Source organism: Dermochelys coriacea, chromosome 25 (genome assembly GCF_009764565.3).
Source record: "Dermochelys coriacea isolate rDerCor1 chromosome 25, rDerCor1.pri.v4, whole genome shotgun sequence".
Lineage (NCBI taxonomy): Eukaryota > Metazoa > Chordata > Testudines > Dermochelyidae > Dermochelys > Dermochelys coriacea.
In genome coordinates this window covers 1,661,886-1,684,511 of record NC_050092.1, presented here as the reverse complement: position 1 = coordinate 1,684,511, position 22,626 = coordinate 1,661,886, and the positions used below count along the sequence as shown (strand labels likewise).

At 47.3% G+C, this 22,626-nt stretch overlaps 1 protein-coding gene across 3 annotated transcripts in view; it reads left to right on the top strand.

Moving 5' to 3' along the window:
- The window catches only part of PRAM1 (PML-RARA regulated adaptor molecule 1), a 35,264-nt gene extending 16,473 nt beyond the window's left edge, over positions 1-18,791 (top strand). For 2 of the 3 annotated variants that reach the window (XM_043502866.1, XM_043502865.1), the window contains exons 7-10: positions 10,457-10,619; positions 12,274-12,307; positions 17,598-17,632; positions 18,462-18,791. In XM_043502866.1, coding sequence (XP_043358801.1) covers positions 10,457-10,619; positions 12,274-12,307; positions 17,598-17,632; positions 18,462-18,496 — 267 coding nt within the window. In that variant the 3' untranslated portion in view covers positions 18,497-18,791. Of the gene's footprint in view, positions 1-9,452; positions 9,542-10,456; positions 10,620-12,273; positions 12,308-17,597; positions 17,633-18,461 lie in introns of those variants that run through there. The other variant, XM_043502867.1, reaches the window with a different exon arrangement.
- Positions 18,792-22,626: the final 3,835 nt, after the last annotated feature.

Below are 22,626 nucleotides of genomic sequence, written 5' to 3'. Positions count from 1 at the left end.
GGGGGGGCGAGCGGGGACGTGGGAGGGGGTGACGGAGGGGAGTGGTAATATGGGGAGGGAATGATGGGGGAGAGCAGGGACGTGGGAGGGGACGATGGAGGGAGTGGTAATATGGGGAGGGAATGATGGGGGAGAGCAGGGACGTGGGAGGGGACGATGGAGGGAGTGGGAATATGGGGAGGGAATGATGGGGGAGAGCAGGGACGTGGGAGGGGACGATGGAGGGAGTGGGAATATGGGGAGAGAATGATGGGGGAGAGCAGGGACGTGGAGGGGACGATGGGGGGAGTGGGAACATGGGGAGGGAATGATGGGGGTGAGCGGGGATGTGGGACGGGATAATGGGGGGTGAGCGGGAACATGGAGAGGGAATGATGGGGGTGAGTGGGGATGTGGGATGGGATGATGGGGGGTGAGCAGGAACATGGGGAGGGAATGATGGGGGAGAGCGGGGATGTGGGATGGGATGATGGGGGCGAGCAGGAACATGGGGAGGGAATGATGGGGGAGAGCGGGGATGTGGGATGGGATGATGGGGGCGAGCGGGAACATGGGGAGGGAATGATGGGGGAGAGCGGGGACTTGGGACGGGATGACGGGGGGCTAGCAGGAACATGGGGAGGGAATGATGGGGGAGAGCGGGGATGTGGGAAGGGAAGATGATGGGTGAACAGGGATACAGAAGGGGATGACTGGGTGACCGAGGACATGGGCGAGCAGGGACGTGGGAGGAAATGACAGGTGGTGAGTGGGAATGTGGGCGGGGATGACGGGGGTGAGCAAGGACCTGGGTACAGTGCCAAAAGTGAAATCTCTGCAAGCTGTGTGGAAACTTTTTAAATACACCATAATAGAGGCTCAACTTAAACGTATACCCCAAATTAAAAAACATAGTTAGAGAACCAAAAAAGGGTCACTATGGCTAAACAACAAAGTAAGAGAAGCAGTGAGAGGCAAAAAGGCATCCTTTAAAAAGTGGAAGTTAAACCCTAGTGAGGAAAATAGAAAGGAGCATGAACTCTGGCAAATGAAGTGTAAAAATGCAATTAGGAAGGCCAGAAAAGAATTTGAGAAACAGCTAGCCAAAGACTCAAAAAGTAATAGAAATTTTTTTTTAAAGTACATCAGAAGCAGGAAGCTGCTAAACAACCAGTGGGGCCACTGGACGATCGAGATGCTAAATGAGCACTCAAGGACGATAAGGCCATTGCGGAGAAACTAAATGAACTCTTTACATCGGTCTTCATGGATGAGGATGTGAGGGAGGTTCCCAAACCCAAGCCATTCTTTTTAGGTGACAAATCTGAGGATGTGTCCTAGATTGAGGTGTCAGTAGAGGAGGTTTTGGAACAAATTGATAAACTAAACAGTAATAAGTCACCAGGACCAGATGGTATTCACCCCAGAGTTCTGAAGAAACTCAAATATGAAATTGCAGAACTACTAACTGTAGTCTGTGACCTATCATTTAAATCAGCTTCTGTACCAGATGTCTGGAGGATAGCTAATGTGACGCCAATTTTTAAAAAGGGCTCCAGAAGAGATCCCAGCAATTACAGGCCTGTAAGCCTGACTTCAGTACCAGGCAAACTGGTTGAAACTGTAATAAAGAACAATATTGTCAGACATATAGATGAACATAATTTGTTGAGGAAGGGTCAACATGGTTTTAGTAAAGGGAAATCATATCTCAGCAATCTACTAGAATTCTTTGAGGGGGTCAACAAGCATGTGGACCAAGGGGATCCAGTGGATATAATGTACTTAGATTTTCAGAAAGCCTTTGACAAGGTACCTCACCAAAGGCTCTTACACAAAGTAAGCTGCCACTGGATAAGAGGGAAGGTGCACTCATGGACTGGTAACAGGTTAAAAGATAGGAAACAAAGGGTAGGTATAAATGATCAGTTTTCAGAATGGAGAGAGGTAAATAGCGGTGTCCCCAAGGGGTCTGTTCTGGGCCCAGTCCTATTCAACATATTCCTAAATGATCTGGAAAAAGGGGTAAACGGTGAGGTGACAAAATTGGTAGATGATACAAAATCACTAAAGATAGTTAAGACCTAGGCAGACTGCGAAGAGCTACAAAAGGATCTCTCAAAACTGGGTGATTGGGCAACAAAATGGCAGATGAAATTTAATGTTGATAAATGCAAAGTAATGCAGCTTGGAAAGTATAATCTCAAATACACATATAAAATGATGGTGTCTAAATTAGCTGTTACCACTCAAGAAAGAGATCTTGGAGTCATTGCAGATAGTTCTCTGAAAACATCCACTCAGTGTGCAGCAGCAGTCAAAAAATCGAACAGAATGTTGGGAATCATTAAGAAAGGGATAGATAATAAGACAGAAAACATCATGTTGCCTCTATATAAATCCATGGTATACCCACATCTTGAATACTGTGTGCAGATATGGTCACCCCATCTCAAAAAAGATAAATTGGAATTGGAAAAGGTTCAGAAGAGGGCAACAAAAATGATTAGGGGTATAGAATGGCTTAAGAGAGATTAATAAAACTGGTACTTTTCAGCTTGGAAAAGAGATGGCTAAGGGGAGATATGATAGAGGTCTATAAAATCATGACTGGTGTAGAGAAAACAGATAAGGAAGTGTTGTTTACTCCTTCTCATAACACAAGAATTAGGGGGTCACCAAATGAAATTAATAGGCAGCAGGTTTAAAAAAAAATAAAAGTAAGTATTTCTTCATATAACACAGTCAACCTGTGGAACTCCTTGCCAGAGGATGTTGTGAAGGCCAAGACCATAAGAGGGTTAAAAAAAAAAGTAGATAAATTCATGGCTATTAGCCAGGATGGGCAGGAATGGTGTCCCTAGCCTCTGTTTGCCAGAAGCTGGGAATGAATGACAGGGGATGGATCACTTGATGATTACCTGGTCTGTTCATTCTCTCTGGGGCACTTGGCACTGGTCACTGTCGGAAGACAGGACACTGGGCTAGATGGACCTTTGGTCTGACTCAGTATGGCCATTAGGATAAAGGAGTTGGAGGCGCAAGTGGTGTTCTCGTCCATCCTCCCCGTGGAAGGAAAAGGCCTGGGTAGGGACCGTCGAATCGTGGAGGTCAACGAATGGCTACGCAGGTGGTGTCGGAGAGAAGGCTTTGGATTCTTTGACCATGGGATGGTGTTCCATGAAGGAGGAGTGCTGGGCAGAGACGGGCTCCATCTTACGAAGAGAGGGAAGAACATCTTTGCCAGCAGGCTGGCTAACCTAGTGAGGAGGGCTTTAAACTAGGTTCACCGGGGGAAGGAGACCAAAGCCCTGAGGTAAGTGGGAAAGCGGGATACCGGGAGGAAGCACAGGCAGGAATGTCTGTGAGGGGAGGGCTCCTGCCTCATACTGGGAATGAGGGGCGATCAACAGGTTATCTCAAGTGCTTATATACAAATGCACAAAGCCTTGGAAACAAGCAGGGAGAACTGGAGGTCCTGGTGATGTCAAGGAATTATGACGTGATTGGAATAACAGAGACTTGGTGGGATAACTCACATGACTGGAGTACAGTCATGGATGGTTATAAACTGTTCAGGAAGGACAGGCAGGGCAGAAAAGGTGGGGGAGTAGCACTGTATGTAAGGGAGCAGTATGACTGCTCAGAGCTCCGGTACGAAACTGTGGAAAAACCTGAGTGTCTCTGGATTAAGTTTAGAAGTGTGTGCAACAAGAGTGATGTCATGGTGGGAGTCTGCTATAGACCACCGGACCAGGGGGATGAGGTGGATGAGGCTTTCTTCCGGCAACTCACGGAAGCTACTAGATCGCATGCCCTGATTCTCATGGGTGACTTTAATTTTCCTGATATCTGCTGGGAGAGCAATACAGCGGTGCATAGACAATCCAGGAAGTTTTTGGAAAGCGTAGGGGACAATTTCCTGGTGCAAGTGCTAGGGGAGCCAACTAGGGGGAGCGCTTTTCTTGACCTGCTGCTCACAAACCGGGTAGAATTAGTGGGGGAAGCAAAAGTGGATGGGAATCTGGGAGGCAGTGACCATGAGTTGGTTGAGTTCAGGATCCTGACGCAGGGAAGAAAGGTAAGCAGCAGGATACGGACCCTGGACTTCAGGAAAGCAGACTTTGACTCCCTCAGGGAACAGATGGCCAGGATCCCCTGGGGGACTAACATGAAAGGGAAGGGAGTCCAGGAGAGCTGGCTGTATTTCAAGGAATCCCTGTTGAGGTTACAGGGACAAACCATCCCGATGAGTCGAAAGAATAGTAAATATGGCAGGCGACCAGCTTGGCTTAATGGTGAAATCCTAGCGGATCTTAAACATAAAAAAGAAGCTTACAAGAAGTGGAAGGTTGGACATATGACCAGGGAAGAGTATAAAAATATTGCTCGGGCATGTAGGAAAGATATCAGGAGGGCCAAATCGCACCTGGAGCTGCAGCTAGCAAGAGATGTCAAGAGTAACAAGAAGGGTTTCTTCAGGTATGTTGGCAACAAGAAGAAAGCCAAGGAAAGTGTGGGCCCCTTACTGAATGAGGGAGGCAAGCTAGTGACAGAGGATGTGGAAAAAGCTAATGTACTCAATGCTTTTTTTGCCTCTGTTTTCACTAACAAGGTCAGCTCCCAGACTGCTGTGCTGGGCAACACAAAACGGGGAAGAGATGGCCAGCCCTCTGTAGAGATAGAGGTGGTTAGGGACTATTTAGAAAAGCTGGACGTGCACAAGTCCATGGGGCCGGACGAATTGCATCCGAGAGTGCTGAAGGAATTGGCGGCTGTGATTGCAGAGCCCTTGGCCATTATCTTTGAAAACTCGTGGCGAACGGGGGAAGTCCCGGATGACTGGAAAAAGGCTAATGTAGTGCCCATCTTTAAAAAAGGGAAGAAGGAGGATCCTGGGAACTACAGGCCGGTCAGCCTCACCTCAGTCCCTGGAAAAATCATGGAGCAGGTCCTCAAAGAATCAATCCTGAAGCACTTAGAGGAGAGGAAAGTGATCAGGAACAGTCAGCATGGATTCACCAAGGGAAGGTCATGCCTGACTAATCTAATCGCCTTTTATGATGAGATTACTGGTTCTGTGGATGAAGGGAAAGCAGTGGATGTATTGTTTCTTGACTTTAGCAAAGCTTTTGACACGGTCTCCCACAGCATTCTTGTCAGCAAGTTAAGGAAGTATGGGTTGGATGAATGCACTATAAGGTGGGTAGAAAGCTGGCTAGATTGTCGGGCTCAACGGGTAGTGATCAATGGCTCCATGTCTAGTTGGCAGCCGGTGTCAAGTGGAGTGCCCCAGGGGTCGGTCCTGGGGCCCGTTTTGTTCAATATCTTCATAAATGATCTGGAGGATGGTGTGGATTGCACTCTCAGCAAATTTGCGGATGATACTAAACTGGGAGGAGTGGTAGATACGCTGGAGGGGAGGGATAGGATACAGAAGGACCTAGACAAATTGGAGGATTGGGCCAAAAGAAATCTAATGAGGTTCAATAAGGATAAATGCAGGGTCCTGCACTTAGGATGGAAGAATCCAATGCACCGCTACAGACTAGGGACCGAATGGCTCGGCAGCAGTTCTGCGGAAAAGGACCTAGGGGTGACAGTGGACGAGAAGCTGGATATGAGTCAGCAGTGTGCCCTTGTTGCCAAGAAGGCCAATGGCATTTTGGGATGTATAAGTAGGGGCATAGCGAGCAGATCGAGGGACGTGATCGTTCCCCTCTATTCGACACTGGTGAGGCCTCATCTGGAGTACTGTGTCCAGTTTTGGGCCCCACACTACAAGAAGGATGTGGATAAATTGGAAAGAGTACAGCGAAGGGCAACAAAAATGATTAGGGGTCTAGAGCACATGACTTACGAGGAGAGGCTGAGGGAGCTGGGATTGTTTAGTCTGCAGAAGAGAAGAATGAGGGGGGATTTGATAGCTGCTTTCAACTACCTGAAAGGGGGTTTCAAAGAGGATGGCTCGAGACTGTTCTCAATGGTAGCAGATGACAGAACGAGGAGTAATGGTCTCAAGTTGCAATGGGGGAGGTTTAGATTGGATATTAGGAAAAACTTTTTCACTAAGAGGGTGGTGAAACACTGGAATGCGTTACCTAGGGAGGTGGTAGAATCTCCTTCCTTAGAGGTTTTTAAGGTCAGGCTTGACAAAGCCCTGGCTGGGATGATTTAACTGGGACTTGGTCCTGCTTTGAGCAGGGGGTTGGACTAGATGACCTTCTGGGGTCCCTTCCAACCCTGATATTCTATGATTCTATGATTCTATGATTCATTCTTATGTTTAGATTCATAGATTCATAGATACTAAGGTCAGAAGGGACCATTCTGATCATCTAGTCCGACCTCCTGCACAGCGCAGGCCACAGAATCTCACCCACCCACTCCTATGAAAAACTTCACCCATGTCTGAGCTATTGAAGTTCTTAAATCATGGTTCAAAGACTTCAAGGAGCAGAGAAGCCTCCCTCAAGTCAACCATGCCCCATGCTACAGAGGAAGGCGAAAAACCTCCAGGGCCTCTCCGATCTGCCCTGGAGGAAAATTCCTTCCCGACCCCAAATATGGCAATCAGCTAAACCCTGAGCATATGGGCAAGATTCACCAGCCAGATACCCAGGAAAGAATTTTCTATAGTAACTCAGATCCCATCCATCTAATATCCCATCTCAGGGGATTTGGCCTATTTACCCTGAATATTTAAAGATCAATTACTTACCAAAATCCCATTATCCCATCATACCATCTCCTCCATAAACTTATCAAGTAGAATCTTAAAACCAGATAGATCTTTTGCCCCCACTGCTTCCCTTGGAAGGTTATTCCAAAACTTCACTCCTCTGATGGTTAAAAACCTTCGTCTGATTTCAAGTCTAAACTTCCTGGTGGCCAGTTTATACCCATTTGTTCTTGTGTCCACATTGGTGCTGAGCTGAAATAATTCCTCTCCCTCTTCTGTATTTATCCCTCTGATATATTTATAGAGAGCAATCATATCTCCCCTCAACCTTCTTTTAGTTAGGCTAAACAAGCCAAGCTCCTTAAGTCTCCTTTCATAAGACAAGTTTTCCATTCCTCGGATCATCCTAGTAGCCCTTCTCTGTACCTGCTGCAGTTTGAATTCATCCTTTTTAAACATGGGAGACCAGAACTGCACACAGTATTCTAGGTGAGGTCTCACTAGTGCCTTGTACAACGGTACTAAAACCTCCTTATCCCTACTGGAAATGCCTCTCCTGATGCATCCCAAAACTGCATTAGCTTTTTTCACAGCCATAGCACGTTGGCAGCTCATAGTCATCCTATGATCAACCAATACTCCAAGGTCCTTCTCCTCTTCCGTTACTTCTAATTGATGCGTCCCCAACTTATAACTAAAATTCTTGTTATTAATCCCTAAATGCATAACCTTACACTTCTCACTATTAAATTTCATCCTATTACTATTGCTCCAGTTTACAAGGTAATCCAGATCCTCCTGTATAATATCCCGATCCTTCTCCGAATTGGCAATACCTCCCAGCTTTGTATCATCTGCAAACTTTATTAGCACACTCCCACTTTTTGTGCCAAGGTCAGTAATAAAAAGATTAAATAAGATTGGTCCCAAAACCGATCCCTGAGGAACTCCACTGGTAACCTCCCTCCAACCTGACAGTTCGCCTTTCAGTAGGACCCGTTGCAGTCTCCCCTTTAACCAATTCCTTATCCACCTTTTGATGTTCATATTGATCCCCATCTTCTCCAATTTAACTAATGATTCCCCATGTGGCACGGTATCAAATGCCTTACTGAAATCTAGGTAAATTAGATCCACTGCATTTCCTTTATCTAAAAAATCTGTTACTTTTTCAAAAAAGGAGATTAGGTTGGTTTGGCACGATCTACCTTTTATAAAACCATGTTGTATTTTGTCCCATTTACCATTGACTTCAATGTCCTTAACTAATTTCTCCTTCAAAATTTTTTCCAGGACCTTGCATACTACAGATGTCAAACTAACTGGCCTGTAGTTACCCGGATCACTTTTTTTTCCTTTCTTAAAAATAGGAACTATATTAGCAATTCTCCAATCATTCGGTACTACTCCTGAGTTTACAGATTCATTAAAAATTCTTGCTAATGGGCTTGCAATTTCAGGTGCCAATTCCTTTCATATTCTTGGATGAAGATTATCTGGGCCCCCCGATTTAGTCCCATTAAGCTGTTTCAGTTTTGCTTCTACCTCAGATATGGTAATATCTACCTCTATATCCTCATTCCCATTTGTCATACTACCATTATCCCCAAGATCCTCTTTAGCCTTATTAAAGACTGAGGCAAAGTATTTGTTTAGATATTGGGCCATGCCTAGATTATCTTTAACCTCCACTCCATCCTCAGTGTTAAGCGGCCCCACTTCTTCTTTCTTAGTTTTCTTCTTATTTATATGGCTTATTGGTTTTAATTCCCTTTGCTAGGTCCAACTCTACTCGACTTTAGCCTGTCTCACTTTATCCCTACATGTTCTGACCTTAATTAGGTAGCTTTCCTTGCTGATCCCTCCCATCTTCCACTCCTTGTATGCTTTCTGCTTCTTCTTAATCACCTCTCTAAGATGCTTGCTCATCCAGCTTGGTCTACAAGATGCTTGCTCATCCAGCTTGGTCTACAAGATGCTTGCTCATCCAGCTTGTTCTTATGTGGGTGAGCGGAGACATGGGAAGGGTGAACAGGGACGTGGGAGGTAGTGACGGGGCTGAGTGGGGGCATGTGAAGGGACAAAGGGGGTGAGCGGGGACATGGGGAGGGGATGACAGGGTGAATGGGGACATGGGAAGGGATGACGGGGGTGAGTGTGGACATGGGAGGGAACAACAGGGGTGAGCGGGGACATGTGAGGGGACAACGGGGGTGAGCGGGGACATGGGGAGGACATGATGGGGTGAGTGGAGACATAGAGAGGGGATGATGGGGTGAGTGGGAACATCTGAGGGGAAGATGTGGGCAAGTTGGGGGAGGGGACGATAGGGGTGAGTGGGGACGTGGGAGGGGACAATGGGGGTAAGCAGCGACATGGGGAAGGGATGAGCGGGGCTGTGTGCAAATCCCTAATATGGATGCATCAGATCAGTACAAAGACAGATATTAAGCAAGTTACCAAATTACACCCCACTTTGTGCCAGTGCAGGACGTCTATATTAGAGGTTTGGACCAGAGAGTACATTGATGCAGTTGCACAAGGGCAAATTCCCTTAACAGAGACCAGACTTCGAGTTCAGGAATTTACCTGATGAGGTAGGGCAGTGTTATCTGTAGCGGGGTCAGAACCCAGAATTCTCTGCCAGGGAAAATTCCACAATTAGAAAGGGAATTGCTCCACATCAGAACAATATCTTGAAATGTCAGTTTCCCACGGACTGGAATTTTCAACACTGTTCAGAAAAATCAAAACAAGATTATGTTCCAACCTTTTCAAAATATTTCCCCAGCTCCCATCCTAGAAGCCCTAAGAATCCCAGCTCAAGCAGAGGTTTCCAGGGTCGCAGCTCCACAGCTGCCCCCCAGGCGGGGTGCTGGGAAGGCGAGAGAGCGAACAGGAAACCACGCTGGCTTCCCTCGGAAACCTGCCTCCATTCCCACTGAAATGTCACCAATATCACCACATTCCCGTGACATGTCTGGATTTTGATGAATCCAAAGGAGAAGCAGCCTGACCAGCTCCAGTGCTCACTCCTTTCACCCTGGGGGAACAAGGCACAGACAGGCTGATGGAACAAGCCTGGCAGAGCAAGGATTAGAACCCCGCTCGCCTGATACTTAGTTCTGCACTTTTAGCTCCAACCCATTCTTCCGGAGGAAAGGACCCGCCCCACTGCACCCCAGGAGATCTAGACCACCAGTAGCTGCAGGGCCCAAGTTGTTTCTCTGTCAGCCTCTCTGTGGATTCTCTCCCATTGTCCAATGAGGTGATGACTAATGTGAAGTCTGCTTGTCCATTCTGGTACTCTGACTATGCCAGCTGGACTTGTGGGGACTCAAATCCCAACCACAGTTCCTGTTCAGTGCCACTTGTGGCCTACCCCAGACCCAACTTCCAGGAGTGTCGTCCCTGATTGCTCCCTGTGGTTGTCGGCAGCCCCTGCAGAGCGTTCGGGGAGTGACATGCTAGTGATGGGCATGCTGCTATCAGGTATGACGGTAGCACCAGGGTGAGAAACAAGGATCTGTAAAAAGGAGCATGGCCTAAGCATGGAGGCATCTTCAGGGTTGCTGTGCCCCCAACTCCATCCACCAATAGGTAAAGTATGTTAAACTAGGTCACCACGGCTGGGGAAACAGTTCCTAGTCCACTGGCCTCCTGGGAGTGACCCCTCCGAGGAAAGACACTGCCATGCCAGAGCTGTCTGGTCAGCCCTCACCTCGGACAGGCATCTTGAGCCATTGTCAGTGATGGAGCCATTTGCAGTGTGTCTCCTTCCTGCTCGTGTTACAGTTCGAAGGGGAAATCCGTGCTCTGACTCGAATGATGGTCGATCCCAACGTTGCTGAGAAGAAAGGGGGAGGGAAGAATCTGCCGCTCAAACGAGGAGAGATTCTGGATGTCATTCAGTTAACGGGTCCCGAGAGACTACTCTGCCGGAACAACCAGTGGAAGTGTAAGTCTGAGGTGTTCCAGTGGCCAGTGTAATGCCTTGCTTCTCGGGTGGGTTGCTGGGGATCGAACCCCGGATATAGGGCTCTAAAAAGCCTGCACCGCTATCACCTGAACTAACACACCCAGCTCTGTCAGCCCTGGCTGTAGGAGGCTCATCAGTCTCTCCCTGTGACCCATCCACCACTGGAGGGAGACAGTACCACACTGAGCGGGGATGCGTTATGTGGACATGGTATGCATGCCAGCTAAGCAGATATGGAGATGGGCTGTTAATGGCTCTTTCAGCAACTCCTGACAGTAAAACACCTGGCTTCATACCTGCATTTTGAACTGAAGGAAAATCTATGCCAGGAGACTGTAAAATCTGCCACTGGGGAGAACAGACCCAAGTTTTATCCTAGATCTCAAACATTTCCAAGTTTGGGCCAAAAAGCTCAGTTCAGTGTCCTGCTTTTCCTTCCCCACAGCCCCAGCATTTGCTGAAAACCAGCTGGAGGTCTTGGCTGCTGACAGTCTGGCATCTCTCTTGGGCCAGCTGCAGCCTGCACATTGTAGGAGTTCCAGGGCCTCCTGGTGGGATGTGTGTGTGCCTAAGTGAGGGGGAGGGCATCTTTCATCTCATTCCTGTCACAGTCAAGAGCCAGAGCCAAACTGAGTGTGATGTCTGTGCTGTGCCCAACATGTCATTAAGAGGGGGGCTGCTGGCGGGCTGGGGATCCTGGGAATGGATAGATGGAGCCTGAGAAAAGGAAAAGGGAAATGGATGAGTGGATTGGAGGAGGATGGGAAGGGGATGAGGGGTTGGAGGAGGATGGGAAGGGGATGAGTGGATTGGAGGAGGATGGGAAAGTGTTGAGTGGCTTGGAAGAGGATGGAAAGGGGATGAGTGGGTTGGAGGAGGATGAGAAGGGGATGAGGGGGTTGGAGGAGGATGGCAAAGGGATGCTCAGGAGGATTTGAATCCTGGGGGCATCTCCAAAACTCCAGCCTGTCGGAGTTCTCGTTGCTCCAGTCACAAGACTCACAATAGCCCTATTTCCACTCATGTACATTCTGATTAAATGGGCCTTGGAGCCACCAGATGTCAGGGCCCTGCCACACATTGGACCGTCTTCTTGGTCCTGTGGCTACCCCCAGCCAAGGCAGACTCTTCCTGGCCCTTCAGCCTTCATAGCAGGTAGACTCTTCCCGTCTCTTTCAGCATGGGGTGTCCCTTTCTAGACTGCCAGACTTTGCTAGGGAGATTCCAGCCAATAGGAAAGGCTGAGTGGGGCTTCCCTAGATCAAAGTGTATCTCACTTTGCTGCTCCCTTTGGCCACTGCCAGATACCACACTGGCTGCTCAACAGAGGATCCAGCTTAGCTACTCCAGGCCAGTCCTGCTTTTGGTGCAGGCTTGCAGGGCTGTTACTCTCCTCCCTTGCACACCCACATCTAGGGCCTGGCACTTACACCAGCCCCATGCAGCCTGCGTCAGTCTCCAGTCCCAGCACTGACTTTCTGTGCATCCATGTCCTGCCCTGCTATGCTGCCCCGTCTGAGAGTGGACATTCTGCTGAGATTGTGGCCCTCAAGGTCTGCTTGCCTGATTTCTTCGCTGCCTGGATGAGAATTTATATTTCCATTAAATGTGTTACTTCTCCTGTCTGTTCCAGATGGCTACGTCCCCAGGGTGACGCTGCTGCAGCTGTGAGTACAGATACCTTTCTCTCTTGGTTAGAAATTTTTTTTCAAGCTCTAAAGATTAACCAGAATAGCTGACAATGGACAATATCAGGACCAAAAAACGCCACCATGGCTAAACGGCAGAGTAAAACAGGCAATTAGAGGCAAAAAGTCATCCTTTAAAAATTGGAAGTCAAATCCTAGTGAGGAAAATAGAAAAGAACGTAAACTCTGGCATGTCAAGTGTAAAAGTATAATCAGGCAGGACAGAAAAGAATTTTAAGAGCAACTGCAAAAAGACACAAAAACTGGCAGCAAAATTATTTTTAATACATCAGAAGCAAGAAGTCTGCCACACAATTAGTGGGGCCACTGGATAATCCAGGTGCTAAAGGAGCATTCAGGGAAGACAAGGCTGTTGCAGAGACGTGAAATGAATTCTTTGCATCAGTCTTCACTGGAGAGGATGTGAGAGAAAGTGCCAAACCTGAGCCATTCCTTCTAGATAACAATTCGGAGGAACTGTCCCAGGTTGACCTGTCAATAGAGGAGATTTTGCAACAAATTGATAAACAGTAATAAGTCACCAGGACCAGATGGTATTCACCCAAGAGTTCTGACCAGATGGTATTCACCCAAGAGTACTGAAGGAACACAAATGTGAAATTGCAGAACTGTGTTCTGTAACCTATCATTTAAATCAGACTCTGTACCAGATGACTGGAGGATAAATAATGCAATGCTGATTTTTTAAAAAGGCTCCAGAGGCAATCCTGGCAATTACAGGCCGGTAAGCCTAACTTCAGTACCAGCAAATTTGTTAAAACTACAGTAAAAAAGAGAATTATCAGACACACAGATGAACATGATTTGTTGGGGAAGAGTCAATATGTTTTTTGTAAAGGGAAACCATACCTCATCAATCTACTAGAATTCTCTGAGGCGGTCAACAAGCTTTTGGACAAGGGAGATCCAGTGGACATAGTATACTTAGGTTTTCAAAAAGCTTTTGACAAAGTCCCTCACCAAAGGTTCTTAAGCAAAGTAAGCTGTCATGGGATAAGAGGGAAGGTCCTCTCCTAGATCAGCAACTGGTTAAAAGATAGGAAACAAAGGGTAGGAATAAATGGTCAGTTTTCAGAATGGAGAGAGGTAAATAGTGGTGTGCCCCAGGGATTTGTACTGGGACCAGTCCTGTTCAACATAGTCATAAATGATCTGGAAAAAGGGGTAAACAGTGAGGTGGCAAAATTTGCAGATGATACAAAACTACTCGAGATAGTTAAGTCCAAAGCAGACTGCAAAGAGTTACAAAGGGATCTCACAAAACGGGGTGAGTGGGCAACAAAATGGCAGATGAAATTCATTGTTGATAAATGCAAAGTAATGCACATTGAAAACATAATCCCAAGTACACATATAAAATGATGGGGTCTAAATTAGCTGTTACCACTCAAGAAAGATCTTGGAGTCATTGTGGACAGTTCTCTGAAAACATCCACTCAATGTGCAGCAGCAATTTAAAAATCGAACAGAATGTTGGGAATCATCAAGAAAGGGATGGATAATAAGACAGAAAATATCATGTTGTCTCTGTATAAATCCATAGTAGGCCCACACCTTGAATACTGTGTGCAGATGTGGTCGCCCCATCTCAAAAAAGATAAATTGGAATTGGAAAAGGTTCAGAAAAGGGCAACAGAAATTATTAGAGGTATAGAATGGCTTCCATATGAGAAGAAATTAATAAGACTGTGACTTTTTAACTTGGAAAAGAGACAGCTAAGGGGGGATATGATAGAGGTCTATAAAATCATGACAGGCTTGGAGAAAGTGAATAAGGAAGTGTTATTTACTCCTTCTCATAACACAAGATCCAGGGGTCAGCCAATGAAGAACCAGGTGTCCCCCAAAGAAATTAAGAGGCAGCAGGTTTAAAACAAACTCAAGGAAGTACTTCTTCACACAACACACAGTCAGCTGTGGAACTTGTTGCCAAAGGATGTTGTGAAGGCCCAAACTGTTACTGGGTTCAAAAAAGAATTAGATAAGTTCCTGAAGGACAGGTCCATCGGTTGTTATTAGCCAAGATGGTCAGCGATGTAACCCCATGCTCTGGGTGTCACTAAAATTCTGATTGCCAAAAGCTGGGACTGGATGATGGGATGTATCACTCAATAATTGCCCTGTTCTGTTCATTCCCTCTGAAGCATCTGGCCCTGGCCACTGTTGGAAGACAGGATAATAGGCTAGATGGATCATTGGTCTGACTTACTATGGCCATTCTTATGTTCTTATGACCTTGATATATTAGGCATCGCTGAAACATAGTGGAATGACACAACTCACTGGAAAACGGGCCAACTACCCCAGGAGAATAGGTCAGGATGTGGAGGTGGGAGAGTAGTGCGTTACCACAAAGAAATCATCTGAAAAACTCTTTAATCTGCATTAGTCTAAGGATGTCCAGGAGAGACCATCCTGCACCTAGTCTTTTCAGGTAACAAAGCTGAGATGCTGTCAGGTATTTAAGGTGTCACAAGGGAACATACTGGATCAAACTGATACATTAGAGATCAGCAAATCCTCACGACTGGTTGGTCTGTCCGTGAGTTCTGGACACTGCCCAGCTCTGTCCAGTGACCGGAATGGTCTGACACTGATGGCAACACACCAAGAGTAGCCCACATCAGCCCATTCACTCAGCAATTTGGAAGGGACCCTCCCTGTCATGCAGCAGACTGTGGGGTTCTACAGTCCCTATGGTTATATGGGCAGAGCCTGGAAGGCACCAAGGCCCAGATCTCAAAGGTATTTAGGCACCTACCCCCTTACTGAAATTTTGGAGGATTTGTGCTCAATATTTTTAGCCGATCAGTTCCTCCTGTGACTTTTGTGAGCATGCTTAGTCCACCTGTTACTCTCCAGCCTGGAGGATTCCTTCTGTGAGTGAGAAAAATGGATAAAGGAGACTTTTAGATTACGTGATTTTGAAGCCTCTGACAAAGTCTCTCCAATGAGGCTACAAAAGAAGGAAAGGGAAGGGAAGGGAAGTAGTTGCAGTCCGAGAGGTGACGTATTATCATGGATCTGAAGTTGTCTGAGACAAAAACAAAGAGAAGGAATCAGTGGTCAGTTTTCGGCACAGGAAAGGTTCAACAAGGGGATATCCCAAATCCCTGTAAATGGACCAGTGGTATTTCATAGCCTTAGTAGTGGTCTTGAAAAGAGGGCGAACACCATTTATAGATGACACAACATGACGTAGGTTACTCAAGACTAGAGAAGAATGTGAGGAACTTTAGAGGGAGCCAACAAAGGTAGGTGAAAGGATAGCACAATGGCAGATGGAATTCACCATTGACAAAGGCACCGTAGTGGACATTGGAGGGGACGATTAGATGACTCATACACATTCATCATCAATCACACGTAGTCTACAAAGGGCCAATGTGCCAGCCAAAGTGACCAAGGGCGATGGTGTTGCACTTGGCATTGTGTAGTGAAGTTCCCAGATGTGGTTCAATCCTGTGAATCCACGAATCTCTGGGGTGGCCTGGCACCGGGTAGGGTCAGAGCACACACCCCTTCACATGTCAATGCAGAGTTTGAGAGCTCAGGGTGCAGGGATATTTTTGTCTATCCTGGCCACACAGCTGAAGAACATGCAACACCACTGCTGAATATAATGAGCAGTTGAAGGAAGGCCAAGTCTTTGCGAGACTGTGACATTTTTCACAGTCAAACCACTTGATGCTCAGGATTTGGTGCTGACAGTGCATATGGACTGCCTCTAGCTATTCCAAGTCTGCCTATAAGAGGGTCCAGGTCTCTGACCCATATAGCAATACAGATGGTACACAGGTCTGCTAGGTCCTACATATTGATAGGTTCTAACACAATATTAGCTTGCATAAGGAATGTGACTGAAGATAATGCTGAAAATGCTATAATATCAGTATATATAAAAAAGGGAAGGCTCTGAGTTACTACAGTTAATTCTTTCCATGTGTCTGGCTGGTAGGTCTTCCAGACATGCTGAGGATCTAACTGATCACCGTATTTGAGGTCAGGAGGGAATTTCCCCCCCCAGTCAAATTGGCAGAGACCCTGGGGTTTTTTGCCTTCCTTGGCAGCATGGGGCACGGGGCACTTGCTGGTTTAAACTAGTGTAAATGGTGGATTCTCTGTAACTTGAAGTCTTTAAATCATGATTTGAGGATGTCAGTAACTCAGCCAGAGATTCTGGGCCCATTGCAGGAGTGGCTGGGTGAGCTTCTGTGGCTTGTGATGTGCAGGAGGTCAGACTAGATGTTCACAATGGTACTTTCTGGACTTAAAGCCCATAAGTCTATGTAAATCAGTGCCCCTCCCCGCCTCAGAGAGCTGTGTTCAGTTCTGATGTTTCATATCCATCTCCAAAGGCTGCCCGGGAAATAGAGAGAGGTTCAGAGACAGGCCACAAAATTGATTTAGAGGCCTGTAAATCTCTCCCGTGAAACAAGATTGAAAATATAGCGACAGTGAAATCCAGATAGGAGACAAATCCAGAAGGGACATGAGAGAGGAACAGAAAATAACAAATGGCTTAGAGAAAGTCAGACACCCATTCCTATTTGCCCTTTCTTATAATGCAAGAGCAAGAGGCCCTTTGCTAAAATCAAAAAGTAAGACATTGGAAAATGATAAAAGGAAGTACATGATGCAAAATTAACCCATAGAACTAGCTGCCACTACATATCACTGAGACCAAGAGCCCTGGAAGATTCACAAAAGGACCGGACCTTTACTATGGATAATGAGAACACCATTGTTACTTTAGAAACGTATACTCACCTGTATCAGGACATACACCAGCCTTGAATGGATGGAGCTTAGGAAGAAAATTCCATTATGAGAGGGTTATTTCATAATTGTCTACTGCGGTGGCGTTTCCTCGCACCTTCTTCTGAAGCATCAGGTGCTGGCCACAGTGGTGCTGGAACAATTTTTATCGTGGGGGTGCTGAAGGCAGAAACCATGTATTTGGGTTGTTACTGCTACTTTATGCCAGGGGGTGCAGCAGCAAACCTAGTTCCAGCACCTATAGCTGACCATGGTCAGAGACAGGACACTGGGCTATAAGGACTTTGGGTCTGATCTGGTCTTGTTATTCCCATGTTCCTATGCTCTGTATTTAAAGCTTTTTTAACTTGTTACATGCCCGTGTGACTCTGCCTCTGCCTGTCCATGGCTTCCCAGAGACACATGAGAGAAGCGAAACAGCTGTCCAAAGGCCGTAAATCTCACAGTAACTTGTTCTTTTCAATCGTAGGGACACTGACATTTACGATGATGTTGCCTTTTGTGGTAGGTATCCAAATTAACCCCACTTCCCCTCCCCCACCCCAGATTCAGAGGTGACTACAGGGTTAAGGGCTTGTAATTTACAGTGAGACAAGTAGTCTAGCTCACTGGAGATATTTGAGTCTGGACATGACGGCTCCTCCCCACCTCCCATCATGGCTAATGGCATTAATTTCATCTGCAGGGGAGTAGAGCAGACCCCTTGCAGTGCAGAGACTGCTCTGTGGAGGATCCTACCAGACCTGCCCATGCTGGGCCACCAAATATGCGTACTATTTGCTGATTCATAGTAGATAGGAATTTGAGTATATTAGATTGCCCAGTCTCCAGGAACCAGACAGCAGGCTCATCCTGGCCCTCTCCAGGATCCCACTCCCCTTCTCCCTTCTTTGGGGTTTCCTTGTCCCCAGTCTCTCTTCCCTGAGAGACCCCATCTCTCTCTCTCCTCCCCAGAGGTTTCTGAGCTCCCGGCAAGTTTGACCTACTTTGTTTCCCTTCTCATATGGCTTCCCCCCCTTTCTCTTCAGCTCACCCCCTCTGCCCACCTCCCTTGAATCCACAAAGAACCACATGAGAGCAGGTCCACTCTTTGCCGCTTTTATGAGAGCAGATGTTACTGGTTGGGCTGGCTGAGTCATTTCACCTTTTCCTGGCCAGTTGTTCAGTGAGTTCGCTAGCTCTGACTGCTCTCCGGCAGACATGCAGAGTGGGAACTGGGGAGAACAGCTCTGTATATCTACATGGATGGGTGGGTGCAGATCTGCTCTGTACAGCACATCTTTAGTTAATAGCTCTCTAATGGATACATATATTCTCTGCTTATCTTCCTCAGATGAAATTAATTCTTCCACCAAAGTCAGCAAGTGATTTCACCAGCAGAGGAGGGGCTGTGAGGACAGAAACATGAAAACATTAAATGCAAGTTCCCGTCTTCGAAATGGGAGTTGCCTTCTCCATAGTTAGTGCTCAAAGGCAACGTGTCCCTTATAACATGGTAGGGTGATTAATTTTTTAATATGTTGGGCTTCTGGAAGGATTTTGCCCCACATTCAGCAAAACTACTCAAAAGTAGGACAGGAACCACAATAATGTTCAGAGAAACAGGTTACAAGTGAGCTGCAAATAAACAATCTGCTGTGTTTCTTGTTTTTGTCTATGTAAAGTATGGTGATGACCTGAGAATTTTTTTGTTTTTTTTTAATGTTGCTGGTTGTTTAGCTTAGAAATCCAGATCTCGTCTGTCTTGTTTTTCCTGAGAAGATTCTGATCTCTCTGCTTCCGAGTATGTGAAGCCTCAGCAACTTAGGACTTGTCTACACTGGCAATTTACAGCGCTGCAACTTTCTCGCTCAGGAGTGTGAAAAAACACCCCCTCTGAGTGCAGCAAGTTTCAGCGCTAGTGTAGACAGTGCCTCAGTACTGGGAGCTACGCCCCGCGTGGAGGTAGTTTTTTTAGAGCGCTTGGAGAGCTCTCTCCCAGCACTGCACCGCAACCACACAAGCCATATTAAAGCGCTGCCAGTGTAGACTAGCCCTGAGAAGGGATGGAGAGTCCAGTAACACTGAGTTACACAGGTGTAAATACAACACCGCAGTTGGGAGGAAGGATATCTTTGTTAATGATTCAAAGCCCCACCCTTTGAACTGAGATCTGAGAAGGCTCATGCTCCATTTCTGCCACCCTCTAAGGTGGCATGTAGCAAAATTAGGGAAGGCCAAACAGGATAGTCCTGATAGCTTGAGGGGAAAGACAAGTAGAGTTTTCAAAAACTGTTTAGGCCTTTGAAAAGGAGTACTTGTGGCACCTTAGAGACTAACAAATTTATTAGAGCATAAGCTTTCGTGAGCTACAGCTCACTTCATCGGATGCATTTGGTGGAAAAAACAATGCATCCGATGAAGTGAGCTGTAGCTCACGAAAGCTTATGCTCTAATAAATTTGTTAGTCTCTAAGGTGCCACAAGTACTCCTTTTCTTTTTGCGAATACAGACTAACACGGCTGCTACTCTGAAACCTGTGTTTAGGCCTTTATAGCTCAGAATGGAATAAAAAGGGACAAGCCCAATTTCTTGTTTTTTGCAAGTGAGCTAGTGACAATCCAATTGAGTCTTCCCCTGGCAGCTGGCCACAGAGAGACAGAGGTTGGTCTTGTGATTAAAGCCCTGTCCTGGGATTTGGGAGATTTGGTTTCAGTTCTTGGCTCTGCCACAGACTCCCTGTACAATCTTTGTACCATGCTCTGCCTTGTTTCTCATTTGTGAAATGGGGAAACTAGTTCTTCTTCTGTCTCTCCTGTTCGATTGTGAACCCTTCGGGGCAGGGACTGTCCCTTACTATGTATATGTACAGCGCCTAGCACTGTGGGGCCTGATCTTTGCTGGGGCCTCTAGATACCACTGCAAGACAAATAAAGATACTAATATCCTGCCGCCTTTCAGTACCTAATTAACAACATTCTTTGAGGCGTCCTAGACCAAAATGTGGTTGCATATCTGGATGATATTCTAATGTACTCCAGTGACCAAGCAAGCCATGACCACCATGTCTGCAAAGTTCTCACAAGATTACACCAGCATGGGTTGTGCGCAAAGCTGGAAAAGAGCACATTCAATAAGTGATCCATCAAATTTTGGGGGTTCATCCATCAGCAGGAGGGCTATGGATGGATCCTCAGAAGGTGTCAGCAGCTCAGGACTGGGCAGAGCTCTGGATTATTTGACACATTCAGAAATTCATGGGATTTGCCAACTTCTATAGATTTATCTCCGACTTTTCAAACATCACATTTCCCATAACCACCATCCTTCATAAACCTGCTAAATTTCACTGACCTCCCGAGGCCTGTCAAGCTTTTGAACTTGTGAACTTTTGAACTTCACCTCAGCCCCAGTGCTAGCCCACTCTGACCCCAACCAACCTTTTATCCTTAAAACTGATGCCTCTGATGTAGATATTGGGGCGGTACTGTCCCAAAGAATGGGGTCCCAACAGGAGATGCATCCCTGTCCTTTTTCCCCCCTCAAAAACGTACTTCAGCTGAATGCAATTATGAAATAGCTGACAAGGAATTACTCCCAATCAAGGCAGGGCTTGAGACATGGCAACTCTACCTCAAAGGGGCAAAACACCCCATACTAGTCTTAACAGACCACAAAAACCTGGAATATGTATGATCCATCAAGGCTGTGAATCAGCAGCTGTTATGCTGGGCCTTGTTCTTTTCAAGGTTTGACTTCGCAATCGCTTACTGCCCAGGCCACAAGAAAGGTAAGGTAGATGCCCTTTCACGGAAGGGAGATAACTATATGGAACCTGTGAATCCTGAAGAACAACCACCCAACATAGTAAAACCACACCTCTGCCTTTGTGGAACTGTCATCGGGCTTCTTTACCTCACGTCAAGTAGCCCTTCCTCATGGTCCTTTTGTAAAGCTCATAACGTTATCCAAGGAGGGCCTCCTTGGGACCACCCTACACCATTACTTCTGGTCCGACGAGCTCTTCTATGTTAATGACCATCTGTATATCCCCGAGGGTCCCCTGTGACTCGAGGTGCTGCACATTCACCATGCCACCCCTTGGGTGGTCAGTTTGGACAGTCCTAGACTTGGCATGCAGTAGCTCGCTCATTCTGGTGGCTGGAGATGCAGGATGATGTGAGGTCCTGTGACGCCTGCACTCTAAGACCTCCAAAAGCAAGTCTTTCAGCCTGATACCATCCTGATACCATCCTGATACCAGGAACAGGAAGCTTTATGCTAAGAGCTACTCAGCTGATCCCACTGAGTCAGCAGTTGTAGCCTCTGTTGTGGGGTATCAGCGAGTTTCCCCCAGCGGCCTTGCAGCCTGGTGGAGCAGTGAGTAAGGCTCCTACTTACTAACCCCACCAGCCTGGGGTCGAGACCTCTAGTGACTGACACCTGCCCTCCCCCTGGCCAGGTGCCTTCGGGTGAAGCTTTTTTCAGGGCGCCCCATGGTTTTGCAGGGGCATGAACATGATGGGCTGGCTCCGAGGATGTTCTTCAGTCCCCTAACCTCCCCAGTGAAGCAAACGGTGTGGCTCTCTCTGTGTCTGGGAACCCAGCACGTTCCGAAGTGCATACTCCTTGTGGGCCTGGACTCGAACGGGGGGCAGCAGTAGTGGAACCAGATCATCGAGGAACAGCTTCAGGAGGCATCCATGAAATGCTGGATGGACCTTCCAGAATCGAGGGATCAATTCAAATGCCACCAGATTGACTTGCCGAAGAATGGGGTAAGGGCCTGTGTTTCAGTTGCCCAATTTGTGTGCAGATTGGCCAATCTAGACATTTAGTGGACAGCCGTACTTTTTGACCATCCTTCCGAGGTGGTGCCTCTTGGCGGTTTTTGTCAGTGTGACATTTGTAGGTTATTTTGGCAGCCTCTACATCAGGTGTGGGCAAACTTTTTGGCCCAAGGGCCACACTTGGGAATAGAAACTGTATGACAGGCCATGAATGCTCACAAAATTGGGGTTGGGGTATGGGAGGGGGTGAGGGCTCTGGTTGGGGATGTGGGCTCCAGGGTGGGGCCAGAAATGTGGAATTCAGGAGGGGACTCAGGGCTCGGGTGGGGGAGTAGGGTGCAGGGTCGGGGGCTGAGGGAACTGGCTGGAGGTGCAGGCTCGGGGGTGGGGCTGGGGATGAGGAGTTTGGGGTGTAAGAGGGTGCTCTGGGCTGAGACCGAGGGGTTCGGCGGGTGGGAGGGGGATCAGGGCTAGGGCAGGGGGTTGGGGTGTGGGAAAGGCTTGAGGCTCTGGCTGGGGGTATGGGTTCTGGGGTGAGGCTGGGGATGAGGGGTTTGGGGTGCAGGAGGGTGCTCTGGGCTGGGATCAAGGGGTTCGGAGTGTGGGAGGGGGGTCAGGGCTGGGGCAGGGGTTGGGCCATGGGGAGGCTCAGGGCTGCAGGCTCCAGGCGGCGCTTACCTCACGTGGCTCCCGGAAGCAGCGGCCATGTCCCCTCTCCAGCTTCTCCGC